This window comes from Spermophilus citellus, assembly GCF_964194105.1.
Source record: "Spermophilus citellus genome assembly, chromosome: 6".
In the NCBI taxonomy this organism is placed as follows: Eukaryota; Metazoa; Chordata; class Mammalia; order Rodentia; family Sciuridae; genus Spermophilus; species Spermophilus citellus.
This window is the reverse complement of record NC_138187.1, coordinates 13,039,716-13,061,867: the sequence shown is the minus strand read 5'-3', so window position 1 is coordinate 13,061,867 and position 22,152 is coordinate 13,039,716. Positions and strand designations below refer to the sequence as shown.

Genomic DNA, 22,152 nt, shown 5'->3' with positions numbered 1-22,152 from the left:
AGAAGGAGCTTGTTTAACCGAAATGCCCCATAAAGGATTTCCCTAAATAACCCATGGGAAGAAAGCCCTTTTATAACCAGGTGCCTTTTTCACAAGTTCTCCAACTGTGTTTTTGCCCCGCCCCCAAGTTAAGCCTTATTCCTGCTGGGTAAGAGGAATACAAGGCAGCAAAATTCACAGAAAGTAGCTCTTTTTTCCTTTTACTCGAAATTTCATGAGGTGGGTATGAGAGTCTTCTTGAGTCACAAATACAGGCTAAGGGCTTGGCCAGGCCGGTCAGTGCAGGGAGGACGAGGGACAACCCGGTTGATGGGGACCCCAGCCCAGGGGAGGGTTGTCACGTGTTCATTTCTCTTGCGACTGACACTGCGCAGCAGCACAAGTCTTCGACTTATCGGTTTTCTATAGAGGAAACTTAGCTGCATTGGGATCCAACAAAAACAGGTGCTGAGAGCTATCGCAGCGGCCAATCCCGGAGAGACGGAGACCAGACCACCGCAGCGGCAGTTGAACGGCTTCCGGCAGCCCCGAGCGGGCACGCTGATTGGTCAGCCCGTGTCTCCACCCCCTCAACCCGGCGCGGCCTCTCTCTCCCTTGACCCTGATTTCAAGCCATGCGCTGAGCAGCGGTTGGTCTGTCCTCCTTTGAGCCTGAGCTTGATTCGTCCAATGAGGAGCGAGCCTCGCGAAGGCTGTCGGGAAAAGAGCCCGACCTATATAAGGGGCCTACGGGGCGTTCCCTCGCGCTCCAGTCGCGGTGCGGGTATCCGGCGAAGGTAGCCGGAGGGTACCTTGCGCTCGTTGAGACTGCACTTCAGGGACGATGGCGGAGGGAGATAATCGCAGCACCAACCTGCTGGTGAGTCCCCGCGGCCTGTCCCGAGGGAATCGAGCCGGGCTTCCGCATTATCGCGGGGCTCAGCGGGGCGGGCCCAGCCCTCGGCCCCCAGTTCCCAGGACAGGCGACGACGCCGGACCCCCGGGCTGCTTCGGTAGCTCCTGCGTGGGGGTCCGCAGTCGTGTGGACCCCCAGTCTCCCCTGAGGAGGTGCAGGGCCGGGCGAGAAGGGCGCGTGATTAGCCACCGCGAATGGGGTTTGAGGAGGAAGTGGAGAAAGGGGCTGTGGCGGAGAAGCCTGGGGTGCCGGGGGGCGGAGGGCCGCCAGGGGCCTGGGAGCGCGGTCGGGGCCGGGCCCCAGCCATGTCCGGTTCCTTCCTCCTGTTGGGCCGTAACCTAATGTTCTGTTCCCCCTAAAACTTGGGCAAGGGTGGAGGGTGAAAGGGCTGCTGCCGAGAATTTGTTGGAGCTGGCATAACTTAAAACGGCAGAGAGGCTGCGAGCTCGCTGCAGAGAGCTCCAAGTGGGGTCCAGCCGAAAGGACAATGGCAGGTCTCGGCGTTTTCCTGGCGGTTGGAAGTCTGGGGTGCGGGGGCACTGAACGACTGGAGACGATTTTAGAATAGTAACCAGGGATGCGAAAAAACTGCGTGAGGTAGTGGCAAACTTAATTGATTCCTAATTTAATGAATTTGCACTATCTCGGCAAAAACAAGAGAGACAGCCTTACATTATCTCCATTGCCCTTCCCCAAGGAAAGGCAGGCCACACGCCAGAAATGGAGAGGAGACAGTTTGACTTTTGTACTTAAAGAACCCAAATGCCGACAGATTAAGTGACTTAACAGGGTCGTCTTGATTGTGCATGATTTTCATTTTGCATTCGGTTTTTTGAAAGACATGGACAGCCCCCACACCCTTCCCCCACCCTTACACACACACACACACACACACACATACACACACACACACACCCCTTCTGTATGGTTAGTCACCAGCATGGTTCCTTTTAAGAGGATTAATTGAGGCGCAAGGAAATCACCCAAGTTCTATTGAAATGGGATTCTGGAACTCAACCACTCCTTTCAGCAAAGCAGTGTAATTTTAAAAAGGGCAAGGCCTTGGTTCTTGATCTCCTAGATTCAGATCTGCTAATCTCTAGACATCTTGGTTTCCCCTTCTATAAAATAGGGATTGTTAGCAACACCTTCCTTTTAGAATTTTTTGGGGATTAACTGGAGTATAAGCTATAAAATGCTTAGTTTCTATTTCTTAGTAATCTATTTAACTATTATTAAGTGTGGGATATACAGAAATTCTGGGGTCACCTTGGTGATTGTGGCACTGATAAGTGTTTTTATTAAGATTAACCGACATTATCCTATTTATGTATTTTTCAGTGGCAAATATGTAGGGACTCTTGGGAGTATGGTTTTTGTTTTTATTTTGACACTGGAAATTGAACCCAGGGGCACTCTACCACTACATCCCCAGCCCTTTTCATTTATTGCCTTGAGACAGGGTCTCACTAAGTTACCCGCGCTGTCCTCCAGCTTCAGATCTCCTGCCTCAGTACTCCCTTGTGAGTAGCTGGGATTATAGGCATTTGCCACTTCCCCACCTGGCACTTTGGTTTCTTGTCGTTTTTTTTCTTCCTTTACCAAAGTCAGTGTAAGGGCTTTTGTCACATTAGCTCATCCTAGAGGTCTGCTTTTGGCTATCAGATTTGCAGAGCAATCTGAAGTCTAACCAAAATGACCTCATACATGATAAGAGAAACAGTACTAAGGAGCTTTTGAGCTTGAAGTGCCACACATAATTTAGTGGAAGTAGTTTTCCTTAATTGTGCAATGAATGCCAACATCTAAGTGATTCCATTACACAAAGAGCTATTTTAGAGATTGAATGCTGTTCAGGGAAAGGCTTTCCTAATGGATTTAGAAATAAGGAGTTTAAATCAATGAAATGACAAAAACAACAGATCAATTTTAATCACCTGAAATGAACAAACTTAAAGGATCTAACAATACTAGGAACTGCCACATGATTCTGTTTATGACTTCGGTGAAATTAGTTAACCATTCAGAGCTCACATTCTTTAATTTCAAAACAAGTAATTGTCTCTTTGTGGAGCACTATAAGGATTATGTCCCATTATGGTTGTAAAGAGTTGGTAGCCCAGTGCTTGAACTTTAAAGGATAGGGTTCTTTTCCTCCTACTGGCTTCCATCTTTGGTGCCAAAACTGCAGTTTTTCAGAAACTTCAGAAGCTTGTTTAAGATAGTGATCTGGTTAAGAAGTCTTTTACATGTCTGGTGCCTTAAAAGAAATGAACCACTTTTGTGAACCACTTTAAATGTTGGTTGTGTGTAGGCTGCAGAGACTGCGAATCTGGAAGAGCAGCTGCAAGGATGGGGAGAAATGATGCTGATGGCCGATAAAATTCTCCGATGGGAGAGAGCCTGGTTCCCACCTGCCATCATGGGTGTGGTTTCCTTGGTGTTCCTGTAAGTGAGCTATTAGATTACTAAGGGTTGTGCTTTTAGTAATAAAGGCTCAAGTAGCACGTAGCTTCCACTTATGGAAGCTTTTGTAATATATAATCCGCAAAGAATGCCTTTGCTTATAAGCAGTTCATGTACTTTCCAGAATTTGTCGTACTTATGTAAACTTGGTAACTTAACACAGCTAAATAAATCAGTGACACTCAACCCCCTTTCCCTCTTAAAAAGTATTGTGAACCCCAAAGAGCTTTAGACTTTCTTTGTTTACATTAATCATTTTTCCTATGATATTCCAAGAAGCCTGTGGAAAAACCACCTGTGAGAAAACTAAAGAGAAAACAGCAAATATGATCTTTGAGAACTTATGTACTAAATGCATAGTTAAACATTTTCAGCTAGAAATAATGGTGACTGTTATTTCTAATTTTGATTAATATTTTTCCTTTTTTAACAGGATTATCTATTATCTAGATCCATCTGTTCTCTCCGGTGTTTCCTGTTTTGTTATGTATTTGTGCTTGGCTGACTACCTTGTTCCCATTCTAGCACCTAGAATTTTTGGCTCCAATAAATGGTAGGTGGCATAATTTGGCAGTCTCATTTCTGAGGAGCTACTGAACCTGGTGGCTGTGATTAGTATGCTGTAACTAAGTACAGGCAGTTCTCTAACCATCAGACACCAAGGGGTTAGATTTATTGCTTTTATATGAAGAATCTCTTAGCCAATTTTAGATATAAATCATGAATTTCCAGTACATATCTCTGTGGGTTTGGGGTTTTTCGTTTGTATTCATGTGTTTTGGGGTGGGTACTAAGGATCGAACACAGGACCTTGACAAGCTAGGCAAATTCTCTACCATTGAGCCACATCCCCATCCCTTTTTTAAATTTTTGAGACAGGGTCTCCCTAAGTTACCCAGGCTAGCCTCAAACTTAGGATCCTCCTGCTTCACCCTCTTAAGTAGCTGGGAATCACAGATAAGCGCCACTGCACCCAGTAGTTCTGTAGTTCTTTTATAGTTGTTTATTTGTTCTGACTTTTTTTTTCCCCATTCTAGACTTTATTGAAGTGAGTTTTTTTGTTTTTAAATGGATAATATTTTAACAAAGGATTATAAAACTTGAGCATTGTATAAAAGTCACATATTTATATTTACATTAATATTTAATATAATTTCACAAACTATATTTGAATCAATACAAAAGCAGTAAATGGGAGATTTCTATCCACATTGATTTAGCAACATTTAATTAAGTGTCTACTATGTTACGCACTGTTTTAAGTGCTGTGAGATATTTTGATCTTGTGCTTCAGGCTGAGATATTGGGGCACTGGAGGGGCATTGAGGCAGTGCAGTGGTAGTTAGCTAAATGCACATTAAGGACTTCAGGATAGATTTAAGCTATATCTGTGAATAGGTACGATTATATCAATAGCCAAGACTAGTATTGAAACTATTTTAACTCCCCTTTAGAATGTTGAATTTCTCACCTTTGATCCAAATAATGAGCCAAATTACATTTTTAATAGATTTTTAAACCAGGTACCATTCCTTCTTAGTTGTTTATTTTAATGTAATTAGTAATCTACAAAAATTTATAAAAATGAGGATTTTAAGTATGTGCCTTATGAATTTTTAATAGCTGCGAATTTTGGGGAGTTTGCTTAAATTCTGGGATGAGTATGTTGCATATTTCTCTGAAGATGTTTTCCTTACAGAATGGATTAGCTTTGGAACTGTCCCTTGAATTATTTTTTACCTTTGAATTAATACTGTTGGTTTTGAGACAAGTTTGGTAACCATGCAGTATAACAGACTTTACAAAGGCAATCAATCACTGACCTTGACTTTATTAGCTAAATGACATTCTAATCTGCAAATTCATGATTCCCAGAGGAAAGCTTTCAAATATAAACACTGATAGTCTCATGGTCTCTTCCCCCGCTGCCACCACCACCACCACTAAGCTATATCCCCAGTCTTTTTTATTTTATTTTGAGACAGGGTTTGTTAAGTTACTGAGGCTGACCTTGAACTTGCCACCCTCCTGCCTCACCCTATCAAGTCTCTGGGATTATAGGGTTGTGCCACCACATCCAGCTGGAACTCAATTGTTGATAGCAAATGTTAGTTTTTGATTTTACCAGAATGATCTTATGGGGAAAAAACACTGTTGCATAGTCGCAATCTAATCTAGACCAGGAGCAACATACAAGGTCTAATTGTATACAAGAAGTCCTAGGCTCAGTAGGAATCCTCCTGCTTTATCTGACACTGCAGTTTTCCTGGGATGAGGAGTAGAGGAGAGAAGGCAGTGCACTCCTCAGTGCAGGCCTTAATAGTCGTCACTGTGTCATGTAGCAAAGACAGTCCAGAGACAATTGTTTATTTTTTATCAGAAACAAGATAAATGGGACTGTCTCAGAGGATCTTTTTTAATTTTTTTAAAAAAATTTTTTTTGTAGTTGTAGAGGGACAGAATACCTTGATTTTACTTGTTTATTTTTATATGGTGTTGAGGATCGAACCCAGTGCCTCACATGTGCTATCGAGCGCTCTGACACTGAGCCCCAGCCCCGTCTTTTTGAATTTTTACTACTATTGTTTGATGCTTGTATTGTCCCTTACTGACACTAAAGTATAAAGAATTTATTTGAGCTAGGCATGGTAGCATACGCCTATGATCTCACTTGGGAGTCTGAGACAGGAAGATCCCTAAGTGCAAGGCCAGGGTAGTCAATTTATAAGACCCTGTCTCAAAAATAAAGTGAAAAGGGTTGCAGATGTACCTTAGTGGCAGAGCATCCCTAGGGTTAACTGTGCTCACCCCCCCACCCCCCAAAAAAGGATTGAATTGTTTATTGCTATCTTGGCATCAAATGTATGAAGCCCAGTTGGGGCTATTACGCCTTGAATATTTACCATCTTGCTGCAGAGTGCTCAAATACAGCTATTTGGTGGGAGTGTGATGGGCTACAATGCAGAATGTATTAGGACCGGAAAAATAATATAGGACTTGAGTCAAATTTTTACTGAAGTCTACATGGCCTTGTATATGTTTTTTTTTTTTTTTTTTTTTTTGGTAACAGGGATTGAACTCGGGGGCACTCGACCACTGAGCCACATCCCCAGCCCTATTTTGTATTTTATTTAGACACAGGGTCCCACTAAGTTGCTTAGTGCCTCGCTTTTGCTGAGGGTGGCTTTGAACTCAAGATCCTCCTGCCTCAGCCTCTCGAGCTACTGGAATGACAGGCATATGCCAGGTGGCGCCTGGCGTCATGAGTCTTTGGTTACTGTCATTAACCAAATGTTTAGAAAGTGTAGATTGCTATTAATCTACACACACACACACACAAGCTTCTTTATATAAAATTTATTCCTATACTATAAAAGGTGACAGGCATTTGCTGAGTTCCCCAGGTTGGCCTCAAATTTGTGATCCTCTTCAGCCTCCCAAGATTACAAGGCATATGCCCCTCTGCCGAGCTATTTCAGCCTTCTTTAGAAGATAACTCTTTACATGTAAAAGGACAGTGTATTTCTGTCTGCTGTGAAGATTTGCTTATAACAAAAAGGAAAATTGTTTTTCTAGGACCACTGAACAACAACAAAGATTCCATGAAATTTGCAGCAATCTAGTGAAGACCCGACGCAGAGCTGTGGGCTGGTGGAAGCGCCTCTTTACATTAAAGGAAGAAAAGCCTAAAATGGTGATTTTTTTTTTTTTTTTTTTTACTTTGTCTTTTCAAGTTAATTTTGATATCTTTACAATCTAATGATAGAGATGGCCTTTGGTTTTAATAGTTATAGTTGAATATTACTCCATTTGGATAACTCCTTAGTACATTCATCAATGTGTGTGTGTATTAGGCTGAATCAGTGAGAGTTAAAAAGTATATTTTGCACTTAATTTTTTATTCTAATAGGGCAAAATTTTTCTTTCTTTTACCAAAGTAAAAGAAATAATACCTAGAAAATATCTGTTTGCTTACCTCTGTCAGCTTAAGGCTAAAATTCTTTTTCTAATCTTTGAAAGAAACTTACTTGATAAAAGTTACATGTATGTGCACAAAGTGTTAAGTTTTGATACATGTGCATATTGTGGAATGGTGAAACAGACTCTTAGAGTCGGACTTTGGAGTTGATCAATTCTTGTTGTTTTCATTGCTAGTACTTCATGACCATGATCATTTCTCTTGCTGCGGTTGCTTGGATTGGACAGCAAGTCCACAATCTATTTCTCACCTACCTAATAGGTAAGTCTTCAAAGAAAAACTAGAGGCACATCCTGGTCAGGGAAGTCTACCTGTAGCTTAGTCAATAAACAGACACGTGGATGCTTATCCAAGTTTAAGTCACTGACCAAAGGACTGTGGGTGTACAGAAAGGTGATAAGCTGGGCCCAGTGGGGTACACCTGTAGTCCTAGCCACTTGGGAGGCTGGGGTAGAAGAATTCCAAGTTCAAGGCCAGACTGGGTACTTAGCAAAAATGAAAGGAGGACCTGCATCCAGTCTCCAGTAAGAAAACAACAACAAAAAGTGACTAAGATTCAGGTCCTCCCTCTCAGGGAATTTATCATCAGGGGAAGTAAAGACAAAACCTTAATTACCAAGGTAGAAAGTAGTGTACAAAATAAAAGCAAAAGAAGAAGAAAGTAGTGTACAAAAGATAAAAATAAACTGAGGTGGGGAGAACATCATGGCAGAAGTTTCTGGGTTAAATCCCAATGGAAGTAATGGATTTCGTATTGCTTCTTCCCGTTCAGGGGGTCTGACAGTCTGGGGATCTGCCTTCTTTAAAATATTTAGGGAAAGTAATTGCTGCCTCCTTAATTTTGTTTGCTTATTTATTTTAAGTGACTTTCTTATTGTTGCTTCCTGGACTAAACCAACATGGAATCATTTCGAAGTACATTGGAATGGCCAAAAGGGAGATAAACAAGCTTCTCAAACAAAAAGAAAAGAAAAATGAATAATGCATCTATCTGCTTTATTCCTGTGTTTATGGAGTCTGCATCACCCCTGGGAACAGTTGCTACTATGCTGTCTGGATACTAAAATGTTACAGAAGTAGCTCTAGCTCCACCTCACTCTGCCCTTAGTTGATAGAAATTCACACTTGCCAGGTAAGGCTTTGTGCACAGTGTCTTTGAGTCAGGTGTAGCTGGGCACATTTTCATCAGTTGACCTTAAGTGGACAACTCATTAGTGAGTATGACTTGTCTTGATTTTTCTCACCCAGGGTTAATTGAATTTTTACTTTTGACGACTTCCTTTAAAATAACAGTGGTGATTTTTACTTTTTAGTATGATTAACAGTGTTGACATTTGTTCTAGCTACTGCAAGGTAGTGGTCTGTGGCTATAAAAAGCTGAATCTACTGTCTGCTTCCACAGTCTGCTTTAAAAACCTGTCAGGCTTCATGAATATATAGAGACCAAGTTTACTACTTCTGATGAAGAGACCAATTAAGATTCGTTCCTTGTGCTGGTGTTTTGTTTGTTTGTTTGTTTTTTACCATGGGAGAAGAATCCCCATGGAATAAAATGAAATTAATTCCATGCCCTAGTTTGTATAGGTTTCAAACTCCCTTGTGCAAAACTTAGCCATTTCTAGGAAACATTGATTCTTTGTTCCACAGGGAATCTGACAGGCTTAGAGCTCTTGTTCTCTGCACTACTTCAAGTTAGTAAACCCTTAAGCCTTTTTAACAGCAGACTTCTAAAAGACTGTATTTAGGATTTTCAGCATACTTAGCATTTCAGGTTTTTAGCTGACCTGAAGTACACAGTAGGTCAAGACCTGAGTCTGTGACCTTTACTCCATGACCAGCTAAACAAAGACAAGTCTGCCGGTGTTGAATGAAAATTCATTGCAGTAGAGAAAAAAATAATCTGATTCTTAAGACCAGAGAAAGCCTTCAAGGGTAAGCCTCAAAATTCCCTTCTTTGGTAATAATGGCCATTACTTGGTCCCCCTCCGTTTGGCATTAAAGAGAGTTCTACACTGATGACTTTTTTTTTCTCAATATTTCTTTGAAAAATTCAAGGGCTGTTGGTGACAGCAGACATGTAGTGATAGCTGGTCTCTGGTCTATGTAGACCTTGTGACTCTTTGGAAAGCTTATCATTCTTTCCTTCTCAGTATAGAAATTTAGAGTAGTTAACACCTGTAGGAATAAACCTTTGAGGGCCAAAAAATGTGACATATTTGGGAACAATTCTTAAGCTGATGAACTAGCTGTAAGATAGTTTGTGAATTTATTGCACTGATGCTGTAACCCTGTACCTTCTGGTGCATCTGCTCCTGAGTAAGTGTTGTTCTCTCCCATCTTTTTCGTTGTAAACAGTGGCACCCGTTGTAGTGTATGTTTGATTTTCTTTTTTAATGTTTCATATGACAACTACCTTAATTTTACACGTGTTTCCTCATTGTAAATAAGCCTGTTTTCTTATCTGGATTTTTTTTGTGTGAATACATGTTCTACCAATAACTACTTTAGCAGTTTTAATCCTGTATTATTTCTTCTATTTTGTTTTGTGTAAAGGGGAAGAATAAAAGTTTTAAAAAGCTGGAACCTCTTCCGTAGTCTCATTTTTTTCTTTTGTTGTTTGTTTTTGTACCAGGGATTGAACCCAGGGGCACTTAACCACCAAGCCACATCCCCAGTCCTTTTCTGTATTTTATGTAGAGAGAGGGTCTCACTGAGTTGCTTAGGGTCTTGCTAAGTTGCTGAGGCTGGCTTTGAACTTGCGATCCTCCTGCCTCGGCCCCCCTAGCCACAGGGATTACAGGCCTGTGCCACCAAGCCTGGCTCACTTTGTTTTTAACTGAACCAACTTAGTGTTCAGGGGGATGGATTTCTGAATCCACTCCATGTGATCATTACATGGCTCTAAGATACTCTTTAAAATAAAAGGCTTACATCCAGGCACCATGCTGTGTTAGGTGGAAGAGGAAATAGGGTAAGAGGGGCAGAGTGTGAGGGGCCGGCTGGAGGAAGGGGCAGGAATAAGGCCTGGGACCTGGCTCACTGCTTGACATACAAGAGGCTCTTGGTAAGTTATGGTTGGGTGACTTCTGTATTTTTTGGTACTGGGGATTGAACCCAAGAGTGCTTTGTCACTAAGCTATATCCCCAGTCCTTGTAATATTTTTATTTTGAAACAGGGTCTTGCCAAGTTGTGAGGCTGGCCTTGAACTTGAAATCCTCTTGCCTCAGCTTCCAAAGTAGCCTGGATTACAGCTGTATACCACCAGGCCTGACCTGTCTTCTCTTGAAACACTTTAGAATTGGACCTCAAATGTTTTACCTTTGGGTCTCACTGGCTACACTTGGTGGGTTCTGAGAACCAGTTTGGTAACAAATTAAGTTCTGAACTCCTCTACCCCTGAGCAAAGGTATAGATCTTATTTGTAGCCTTCTGAGGGTTTGCAGTAAGGGACACCCCAACCCAAGGTCACCACAGGGGTTCCAATGGTCGCTTGATGCTTTGAAATGCTGGCCTTGAGCCCTGGTGCTGGGGTCCTATGATTCCCAGTTCACATGGGAGGAGACTTGGAATGAAACTCCCAAGAGGTCCTAGGTTTTTGTTTTTGGTTTATTCTTGGTTCATGCCCCCCCCTGAGCTTCCCTCCACCCTGTATGGCTTGGAAGTTTTAAAGGGGGGAATTTCATACCAGCAGTTCATCTTCAGTATATTACCACTTATTTCACTCTGATCATGATCAGTCCTGTTCCAAGACCTCAGCAGGTCCCAGTTTGCCTACAACAAAAACCATAAACCTGCTGGGCATGATGACGCACACCTGTCATCCAAGCTACTGGGGAAGCTGAGGCCGGAGGATCGAAAGTTCTAGGCCATAACAGCAGGACTGTCAAAAACAAAAAAATCACAAACTTGTAGGGAAGTTTATATAGCATTCTTTCGTTTATTTATTTATTTTACTTTGAGACAAGGTCTCACTAAGTTACTGAGGCTGGCCTTCACCTTGCAATTCTTTTGGGTGGGGTGGTACCCGGATTGACCTCAGGGGCACCCAACCACTGAGCCACACCCCCAGGCATATTTTGCATTTTATTTAGATATAGGTCACTCAGTTCGCTTAGCACCTCGCTTTTGCTGAGGCTAGCTTTGAACTTGTGATCCTCCTGTCTCAGTCTCCTGAGCCACTGGGATTACAGGCATGAGCCACCGCGCCGGGTCTCAGCCCAATTTATTATTTTGAGACAGTCTCACTAAATTGCCGAGGCTGCCCTTAAATTTGTGATCCTTCTTCTTCAGCTTCCCAAACCACAGGGATTTCAGGAGTGTACCACTATGCCTGGCCCCTTTAAGCTCTTGATCAATGTTAAGAATAGAGCTGTTTTGGGCAACACAGCAAGATCCTATCTCAGTCCTTTGACACACCCTTTGGTGTGTGTGTGTGTGTGGGGGGGGGTTTGCTAAGAATACCTACTGTTACAGCCTTTTTTTTTTTTTTTTTTTTTTTTTTGGTACTGGGGATTGAATCTGGGGGTACTTTACCACTGAGCCACATCCCCAGCCCTTTTTATTTTTGAGATAGGTCTTGCTAAGTTGCTTAGGGCCTCACTAAATTGGTTAAACTGGTCTTGAACTTGTGATCCTCCTGCCTCAGCCTCTGGAGTTGCAGGGATTACAGGGGTGTATCACCTGCCTGGCTCCGTGATCCTTTTTTACCAAGTAATTTTCACTAGTATTTTAGACAAATAACCTCTTCTTTGCTTTGACTTTTTAAATAAAAGGTAATTTTATGATTGAGTCCATTTAAGCTGGCTGCAGTAGCACAAACTCAGCAACTCAGAGAGGCCCTAAGCAGCTAAGAGGAATGCTGTCTCAAAGTAAAATATAAAACGGGCGGGGGATGTGGCTCCATGGTTGTATGCTTGCCTAGCATGCATGAGACCCTGGGTTTGATCCCCAGCACCACAAAAACAAGAACCATCAAAAAAAAAAAAAAAAAATTAAAGCACTTAAGAAAAGCACTTGGTGGCAGTCACAGTTTGGTAATACCCTCATGACACAGATCAAGTAGCATTTGACAATTCCCTAGGTCACTTCTATGTGTGGAACTGGGTGTGGTGGTGTATTTCTGTAATCCCAGCCACTCAGGAGGCTGAGGCAAGATCACAAATTCAAGGCCAGCCTCAGCAATTTAGCAAGGCCCTCTCAAAAAACAAAAGTTTGGGGATGTGGCTCTATTGTGAAGTGCCCCTAAATTCAATCCCCAGTACCAAAAAAAAAAGTGTGGGGGGCAGTAGACATTCTAGGATTATGACAACACCCCCTCCCTTTTATTGAGACAGGGTCTTGCTGTGTTGCTCTAAACAGCCTCATTTTTAACATTGATGAGTTAGGCCAGGCAGAGTGGTACACTTCTGAAATCCCTGTGGCTTGGGAAGCTGAGGCAGGAGGATCTCTCATAACAACAATCCAAATCTCTAAAGGGCTGAAAATGATAATTTTGTTCCCCCTGCTCCCCAGCACCTGCTACAACACCTGGCACATGGCAGGTACTCATGAGATGTTTGTTGAATGAATAAATGAAAGCAGTACATGGAGGGTGCATGTGCTAGTATTCTACTTGTGTTAAGGCTCTTGAAGGAAAGTGATTTTGTTCCCTTAATTTCTCAACTGTTGCTAAGGCCCTCAGTTACGGTAAAGTGCAGTTTTAGTAAAACAAGTCATCAATGTATATGGAACTAGTATGAAAAAAGAATTTTCACTTAAAAAGCAAACGGTCCTTCTGTAACAAAATATAAACAGGGAATGTTAAATCCCTGAGACATAGGAACCGGAAGCTTTTTTTTTTTTTTTTTTTAAAGAGAGTGAGAGAGGGGAGAGAGAGAGAGAGAACTTTTAATATTTATTTTTTAGTTCTCGGCGGACACAACATCTTTGTTGGTATGTGGTGCTGAGGATCGAACCCGGGTCGCACGCATGCCAGGCGAGCACGCTACTGCTTGAGCCACATCCCCAGGCCGGAAGCTTTGTTTTTGTCAAAGTTTGCTTATAATCTGAGACATGGTGGCTGCGAATGTGGCGGACTGAGACAGTGTAGAATAACTGCAGGGAGTAGAGTCACTCCCTGCTATGAATTCTGTCATTTATCTTCCTGGGAACATCAAGTGATTGCTGGTATCATCCTCACTTTATAGAAGGGGAAACGGATTTGCTTATTCACTTATTCATCTACTGTGTATCAGCTTCCTGTGTGCCAGGTACTTATCTAGAAGTTGGGAATGTACCCGTGAAATCTCTGCTTGCTTGGAACCCGATGGTCCAGGGCTGGGAGACTGACATAGTTATACTTCCAATGTTTCAAGTGGAAAGCGCTATGGAGAAACAGGGAGGCAGGGCTGGGGGTGGTGGGCAGGAAGAGGGCTGTGTGTGTGGTTGTATGTGGCTGAACAGAGAGCAGAGAGAAGCTGGGGACCTCTTGGCTGACTTGGGGGGAGAAATGCTCAGGCTCAGTCACAGGGAAAAGCAAAGTCAAAGGCTCTGTGGTGGAGCAAGCTTGGAGTATTAAAAAAAATAAAATGCAAGCCAGGGGAGATATGGGGTTGGGGGCAGGGATGAGGTTTGGTGTGTAAGGAGAGGTTTGCACCAAGTAGGACCTTATAAGCCTTGTTAGGAATTTGGATTTTACTAAGAATGACGGGGGTGGGGGGGGGAGGGGCGGAGTGCTCTTTGAGGGTGCCTGCTCTGACTTCAGTTTTGAAAGGGTTATTCTGATCGCCATGTGGGAAAGACACGGTGGGCAAAGGGGAAGTTGAGGGTGGAAGCCATGAGGTAAGAGGGTTCTTGCAAATATTTCAAAAGTGAGTTAACTTAGATCACCCAGTTCCAAGAGAAGGTGGAGCCAGAGTTCTGTTCCTCTTAGTTGATCAGACCCTGGGCCCTAGGCTGTACCCAAAACTCTGTGCTCTGTCCAGAGGTAAAATTGTGAGCATCTACTAAGTATGTGCTAGACTTTGTTCAAGCCCCTTACCATCACTACCTCATCTGTTCCTTGAAACAACCTTTAAGAGGCAGCTTTTATTATTATTAGTAGTAGTACCCCCAGTCTACAACTGGGGAAGGTCCAGAAAGAATAAATGACTAACCCAAACTAGTTCTCCTCTGGGTGCAGCCAAGTGGATAAAAGCCATTGATTCAGAATTCTGGGTGTTAATTTCAAATCATTTGTGGCTCTTTTCCAAACTGTGTATTCTGGAACTGGGAAAAAGCAGCTGGACCTCCAATAAGTAAGTTCTAAGATTTAGAATAAAAAAGAAACTACCAACTAACAAAACATTTTAACATACACACGAGTCTCAAAAAAAAGAAAAAAAAAAAAAAAAGAATGTGGAGGAAAGGAAGTTAAATGCTCTCCCCAGAGTCAATGGCTTCTCTGGATTCTTCCAGGCTGCAAGCATCAAACTTCATTCTAAATGGTGGATGGTGGCGCACGCCTGTAATCCCGGACTCCGGAACCTGACGATCACAAGTTCGAGGACAGCTTCAGCAATTTAGGGAGGCCACCCTCCACCCGCGCCGTGTGTGTGTGTGTGTGTGTGTGTGTGTGTGTGTGTTGTGTGTGTGTGTGTGTGCGCGCGCTCAGCTCTTTTTCCTTTTTATGTTGAAACAGGGTCTCGCTGAGTTGCGTAGCGCCTCCTAAATTTCTGAGGCTGGCTTTGAGTTTGTGATCCTCCTGCCTCAGCCGCTGGGATTACCGGCGTGCGCCGCGCCTGGCAGCAAGACTCTATTTCAAAATGAGAAATAAAGAGGCCTGGGGATGTAGCTCAGTGGTAAAGAGCCCTTGGGTTCAACCCGCAGCACCAAATTAAAAAAAAAAAAAAGTTATGAACTGTTATTGTAATTAAAATTAGCAAATATCCAGGGCTTTTTTTTTTTCCGGATTCTTATTTTTGCACAGTAAGTGCTAAAAATTCGTCGAATCTCCAATGTTCTCCTTACCTGTGCCTCTCCTCCAGGACTCACCTGGGGAGGTAGATTCTATCGATTCTCAACTGCGAATGCCTGAAGAGGCTCCGCCCCTACATCCACCTTTAACTAGCTCTATTTTTCCCTGGCGTTACTCTGAAAGTCTCGCGAGAGCTCACCCGCTTCCCATAACACTGTGCGCTCGCCCCTCCCGTCCTCTTTCCGCCATCTTTTCGTGCCGGTAAGTAACTCTCTGTGAGAGCTTCAACTCCATCCGTCGGCTATCAGAGCCATCCCGAGTCTGAGCCTAGGCTTCGATGCCCTGCGAAGACTATGGGACCCTCCTGGGCCGGGGATCCTGGCCTTGTGAGGACCTGGGCACAGTTAGAGAAGACCCTTGCCGGGCGCCCCACCCTTTGCACCCGGGGATCCCGGGCACGAGGGGTGCAGGCCACATCGCTCTGAAAACCGGAGCTTTCGACCCGCGGGAAAGGCAGTAGTCCTGGCAACCCCGGTTCGGCCTGCGGCGCTTGGTACTTTCTTTAGCGGCCGAGGCAGCGCTTTGGCTCGGGCCGGCGGGAAGCATCGGGGACGGTGGCCGGGGTGGGTCGTGCAGCTTGTTGCTGCGGGCGCTGAGCCGGGAAAGTCGCGTTCTGCCGGGATCGGCACTTTGCGGGGCACTGACCTCAGCCTTCTGTGCTTCGGGTTTCCTCCTCAGACCCTTTGGTTTTGTTGGACTTTAGGAAGCAGCTTGGATCTTCACGCTCGGCGCTTGCAACACGCCGTGGCTTCCGTACATAGGAGCTTTTGAAACTTTATTTCCAACTCCTGTACTTTTAAAAATAAGATTGTGAAATTCCCAAAATACATATGAATCAAGTTTTAATGTGCTGTGTGATAGGTGAATAAGGTTTTGCATTATTCCACTAACTCCTCTGGCATGGTTTTAGCAGCGCAAGGACTGACTGCAGCATTAACAAATTCAATAAAAAGTAAATATATGGAAAGAATCATTATTAGTGTGCCTGCAGTTTGTGTCCATTGAAAGACACCATTCGTGGTGGCTTGTAATGGAAATGTTTGCCACTGTGGTACACTTGGGTTTGGGTACCTTAACCTGGTATAGGGAAATATCATAGGTTTTAGTGTATTTAATAGGTGAACGTTAAGTAGCATTTTTGGATATGAAAAGGTTGAAAGTGAATTAACTTAAAGGACATTGTTAATAAGACGGGCGTTGCTGATTTTCAAATTTGGGAAACATTGCTGATGATTCTTGGCTTAAGTTCTCAATAGTGGGGTGTGCCTGACATTTTCTTTTGGATAGCTGGCACTTCCCGCCATAGTGGGGAATTTTCCTGGGTGCCGGGAATATTGCATAGAGTTAAAAAAGCTTCCTCACAAGGGGACTAGAAGGAAAAGAGTGGTACTGTGATGGCTGGATGTATATTACTGTTGGCAATTCCATTTTGTAAAACCCATTTTGTCTTCCTGAACAGCCATAATGGTGCGCATGAACGTCCTGGCTGATGCTCTCAAGAGCATCAACAATGCCGAAAAGAGAGGCAAGCGCCAGGTCCTTATTAGGCCGTGCTCCAAAGTCATTGTCCGGTTTCTAACTGTGATGATGAAGCATGGTGAGTGTGTTGCCCTGTTTTGTGTCAGACTCTTTAAGGAACCAGTCCTGTAGAAATGGGGTGGGGGAAGTGTGTCAGTCACACCTGGGAAGTAATACTGTTGAATTGTGGGTCTTGGAAGAGGAGGTCATTTGTACAAATGAAACTGCTGAAGAGTCATGAAGCTATGTCTGGGAGCTAAGTGACAAGTCTTTGCAATACAGAAAGGCTCCTGAGCTTTTTCAAGAGTTCTTTGGAATGGAAAGGAAGGGTTGTTGCTTTGTGTCTTTGACCCAACTAGTCTTTGGAAGTGGGAAACTGAAGGGGCAAAGGGATTGTAATCCCTTTTAGAATTGCAGGTTGGTTTCTTTTGGGTGTTGCTCCCAGAATTTTATATAATGAAAACTTAATTCTGGTGCACATCAACTGTCATTCCAGGTGAGGGAGAATACTCTAGTAGGCAAGAGCAGGAATATTAAGAGAAGCATGAAGGTTCAAGTCTCAAATTGATGTCTTTTATTTTATATGGTTTTTTACATTCTATAGGTTACATTGGCGAATTTGAAATCATTGATGATCACAGAGCTGGGAAAATTGTTGTCAACCTCACAGGCAGGTTAAACAAGGTAAGGATTGATTTACACACTGCAGAGCCTTAAGAATTCTCTAACTTTGTAAGGGTTTTTATAAATACCAAATAGTGGTGCCGTAGTCGTTCATTTCTTTCATATCACATCTAACTTTGTTCTCCGGGGTGTTTGCAGTTGTCAGTTTCATGTGGTATGTGAGCTGTCTGAAGAGAGATGAGGGGTGATTACTGAAACTCTAGTGGTAGTGGTATTTTACTTTTGGATTCTATATTGTCCACCTCAATGGTTTGAACTTGGGTAGCTTAACTTGGCCTTTCTCTTTAGGTGATTTTTTTTTTTTAATGCATCTTGTAACTTTGCATAAATGGGGTTCAGTGAATTGATTTAAAGGGCAATGTTCAGGCATGGGCTTCACTTGTGTCTTTGAGGCCTAGTCTGCATTTCAATTCGATTTATCATCAGTATAACCAGAGAGACCTATTTTTCACCTATTTTCTTTTTTAAAAAATTTTCTCCTTTTTTTTTTTTAGAGAGAGAGAATTTTAATATTTTATTTAGTTTTCAGTGGAAACAACATCCTTGTTTTTATGTGGTGCTGAGGATCGAACTGGGGCCACACGCATGCCAGGCGAGCACGCTACCGCTTGAGCCACATCCCCAGCCCCAGAGAGACCTATTTTTAAAAATTATTTTTATTAGTGCATTATAGTCATACATAATAGTGGGGTTCATTTTGAAATATTCATAAGACTTTGTGATTGGATTGGTTGCATGTATTTGGGAGCTGGTGTCAGCCAGTTAGGTAACTGAGCTGCTACTCTGCTTTCTGTATTCAGGCTCATGCATAGCTTTTGGATTTGCAAGGAGCAGGTCCTGTAGTCCAACATAGATGGGTAAAAAGAACAGGCCAAGAAAGTGGGTTTCCAAAGTCATGCTACCAGCAGTGGCTGGATTGGTAGGGTTATTTGATAATCCAGCTGGTTTTACAAAGTTGCTTCCTTGTATGATGAATGTGCATCATGTTAAGTAAAAACTACAGAATCTGAAGTTTTTGTGAAAGATTTGAAGAACTTTGCAAGGCTGCTTTTTGGTAATGCTGCTGAGGTGAACCCAGGGCAGCACAGGCTGTACTGCTGAGCTACATCCTCAGTCTCCCTTGCCCCCTCCCAGTTAATTAATTGGTTAATTAATTAATTTTGGTGGGCTATCAGGATTGAACTCAAGAGACACTCAACCACTGAGCCACATCCCCAGCCCTATTTTGTATTTTATTTAGAGATAGAGTCTCACTGAGTTGCTTAGTGCCTGGCTTTTGCTGAGACTTGCTTTGAATACACTGTCTTCCTGCCTCAGCCTCCTGAGTGGCTAGGATTACAGGTATGTGCCACTGTGCCTGGCCTGTTGATTTTTTTTTGACAGGGTCTTGCAGAGTTACAGAGGCCTTGAACTTGGTCCTACCTCGGCCTCCCTGAGTAGTTGGAATTAAAGTGTGCACCACCATGCCCTGCTACAAAGCTAATTTTAAGTCTATTGTTTTGTTATAGTATTAGCCATTAGAAGAACTGAAAGTAGGGTTTGGAATCACCATTCTTTCTCATTCTGACCCTCACAGTATGTTTTTGAAGTGGAAAGGAATGTCTCGTAAGTGTACTAGTGATTTATAGAGTGGATTTTGTGAACGAAGTTCTTAAGTTAGTAGATGCTTGAACATTTGTTTTAGGATTTGCATATAGTCAATTGATTAAAGTGTCAGATGCTCTTGTTCTAGAGGATGGTTACTTTGTGCCTTCTGTCAGAGTCAATTGGGAACATTTGCCTGAGTTCATAGGACACTGTCACTCAGAAATGAAGTAATAGCAGTACTAAGTAGCTCAGTGCCTATTCTTAGATGTTTAAATATTTTGTATTTTTAGTTTCTAGGTTCACTATTTGACCCCACAGATTCATTTCTGTGAAGTGTGAAGATTGTCTGACCCTAGTCTTACTTGACTTGGGCTCTCAGCTCTCCAGCCCCCAGGATACACACTAGCGATACTGTGCTGCCAGTATTGCTTTCCTTCTCTTTTTCATGACTTTTTCTTGTGGGCAGGCGTAGTCTCGCTTTGATATTTGTTAATCACATTTACATCAGATTACACAGAATAGGTTCCCATAAAATGTTGGTTTGCTTTGTGTTGCTTAGTTTTTCTGTTTAGTGGTGAAAGTGTAAACAATTTAATTAAATTTTTTTTTTTGTTTTCTTTCCCAGTGTGGAGTGATAAGCCCCAGATTTGATGTGCAGCTCAAAGACTTGGAAAAATGGCAGAATAATCTGCTCCCATCCCGTCAGTTTGGGTAAGTTGGTTTTCCTCAAATAGAAACATTAGTGCTATAAATTGCTGTGATGCAGCTTGGTTGCTTTTGTTTTTTTCTCCCAGTCAGCTTGACTTAAAAATTAGCTCAGGTGCCACGTTGCATGTGTTAGGCTTTAGGTTCTAAGACACAGTCTAGACTGACAGCAGCAGAATTAAGGTCCACTTTGATGTCTGCTTGCTGCATATAGTGCAGTTCCCATCTGTGTTACCTGTGATTGTTGGACTGGCTTCTGAATCCCAAGCTTTGATGAAAGAAAGCTTGAGTTGAAAATCTTTCTCTTAATCCTCATTTTCCTACTTGAAAGAATTGAGAGCCTTGATTTCCTCATCTGTAAAAATGGTAATGCAGGTTGTCGCCCCTAATCCAGAAATCTGAAATGCTCCAAAACCAAGAACTTTTTTTTTTTGAGTATCAACATGATGCTCAAAAAAGTTTTGGTTTTTGGATTAGAGATGCTTTGAATACTACCTGACTTAATTCTGGTAAAGCTCTTCAGGATCTGAAACGGTAAATGCTGTTGTGGTTAAGAACTGAAGTCCTCTAAGTCCCCCAATTGTGTTTGTGTTGTGGGTGAATATGGTCTCACTTCATGATTGTTACTGTATTGGATGTTCTTTGGAGAATTAGTTCTGTCCAATAATGATGCCGATATGTTGCATTGGTCTCATAGTAAGCCATGGGTAAACTCATGTCTCTTACCCAAGTGCATAAAGTGGCAACATTTGAAGTTAAAGGAGTTTCCTGCCTTTGCTTTTAGTTAAGCTTAAAATCTCCATGTTTGTAGAGGTCAGGGCTCTGAACGTGTGGAGATGGGGGTCTCTGGATTTGGATCTTTGGTTTCAGGAGTCATGTTTGCATGCTGCTGGCCCAGATAGTCCCCAGCTTGTGTGGCAACATCAGTGCCCGTGTGGCTCATAGGGAGGCACGCTTACCCACTGAGGGGCGTGGCGTTTTTCTTCTGTAGCAGAAAGCAGCCGCATGTTAACTGTTAAGCTCACCAGTCTTGTTTTTTTTTTTTTTTTTTCCTCACTTCATAGTTTCATTGTATTGACAACCTCTGCTGGCATCATGGACCACGAAGAAGCAAGAAGAAAACACACAGGAGGAAAAATCCTGGGATTCTTTTTCTAGGGATGTAAAATATACATATAATAAAATGCCTCACTGGACTCTCCTTCTACTTGGTTGTTTTGAGCTTTCATGGCAGTGTACAGCTGCTGTGCTAATTGGTGAATGTTGTTTCCCTGGAGTGACCAAGATAGTCTTGCAGACATACCGTGTCATGGTTCACCTGAGAATGCTGGGTATGGCCCTAGGTTGTTGAATATGGGTTGAGGTTCAGGTTCTGGAGACTTAGTTTATACCCTGGAAGGACTGGGGATTTCCAGTGGAGCTTGACAACACATTTTATGTACTGTTGTAAATATTCCTAAAAACGTGGTTATTACTTCTGACTGTGTAAGTGCTCATAAGACAGGCAGGTAAAGTCCACAGCTCCCCGACTCATCTCACAGTAAACTCTGGCATGTCAGTAACATTTTAGCTGTATGTTTTAGTAAAAGAGTCACTTTTTAAACACCTTTGGGAACGCTGAGAGGCGTGGCGTTTTTCTTCTGTAGACCTGTCACAGCATGGGGGGCGGGTGTTGGCTCATTTTGTTCTGTCTGCAGTTAGTTGGCAATAGCATCAATCTGATTTCCTTGCATTACAGGATGGTTTCTTTGCATTTGAATTGTTAGGAAGATTTCAGGGGTAACAGATAAATGAATTCCTGGACCTGGAGACAATTTGGATTCCTTTGCTGGGAAGTGTTTTTAAAAGAGCTCAACCACCACAGAGCAGCAGGGGAGATAGAGTAGGGCTGTGTCACCCTCTGCCCAGCCACCAGCCCAGTGCAAATTAACAAGGACCACATTAAGGCAAGGAAATTGGACCACTGAATTTTTACCAACAGTTTTAATTACAGCAAGTAATTGATCATAAAATGGGTTTTTCAATTGTGTATCTTTTTTTTTTTTGAATTTTAATATTTATTTTTTTATTTTATCGGCGGACACAACATCTTTGTATGTGGTGCCTGAGGATCGAACCCGGGCCACACGCATGCCAGCCAAGCACGCTACCGCTTGAGCCACATCCCCAGCCCCCAATTGTGTATCTTTTTTAAAATATTTTTTTTCAGTTGGATACAATACCTTTATTTCATTTATGTGGTGCTGAGGATTGAACCCAGGGTGTTCCACTTGCTAGGCGAGTGTTCTACTACTGAGCCATAATCCCAGCCCATGCAATTGCAT

The 22,152-nt window shown here is 42.8% G+C and overlaps 2 protein-coding genes across 3 annotated transcripts; both read left to right on the top strand.

Annotated features, from left to right (window-relative positions):
- Positions 1-620: 620 nt before the first annotated feature.
- On the top strand, positions 621-9,923 carry ARL6IP1 (ARL6 interacting reticulophagy regulator 1). 2 transcript variants are annotated; one of them, XM_081299336.1, is made up of 6 exons: positions 643-859; positions 3,210-3,343; positions 3,795-3,914; positions 6,938-7,055; positions 7,517-7,601; positions 8,204-9,923. In XM_081299336.1, exons 1-6 carry the CDS (start codon positions 824-826, stop codon positions 8,320-8,322), a joined length of 612 nt encoding a protein of 203 aa, XP_081155462.1. In that variant the 5' UTR covers positions 643-823; the 3' UTR covers positions 8,323-9,923. The 2 variants fall into 2 exon arrangements, with proteins under 2 accessions (XP_081155463.1, XP_081155462.1); XM_081299337.1 differs by lacking the exon at positions 3,795-3,914 and having other exon boundaries at positions 621-859.
- Positions 9,924-15,516: 5,593 nt separating this feature from the next.
- Positions 15,517-21,031, top strand: RPS15A (ribosomal protein S15a). The gene is made up of 5 exons (XM_081299127.1): positions 15,517-15,535; positions 16,794-16,931; positions 17,457-17,536; positions 19,749-19,834; positions 20,893-21,031. Exons 2-5 carry the CDS (start codon positions 16,799-16,801, stop codon positions 20,984-20,986), a joined length of 393 nt encoding a protein of 130 aa, XP_081155253.1. The 5' UTR covers positions 15,517-15,535; positions 16,794-16,798; the 3' UTR covers positions 20,987-21,031.
- Positions 21,032-22,152: the final 1,121 nt, after the last annotated feature.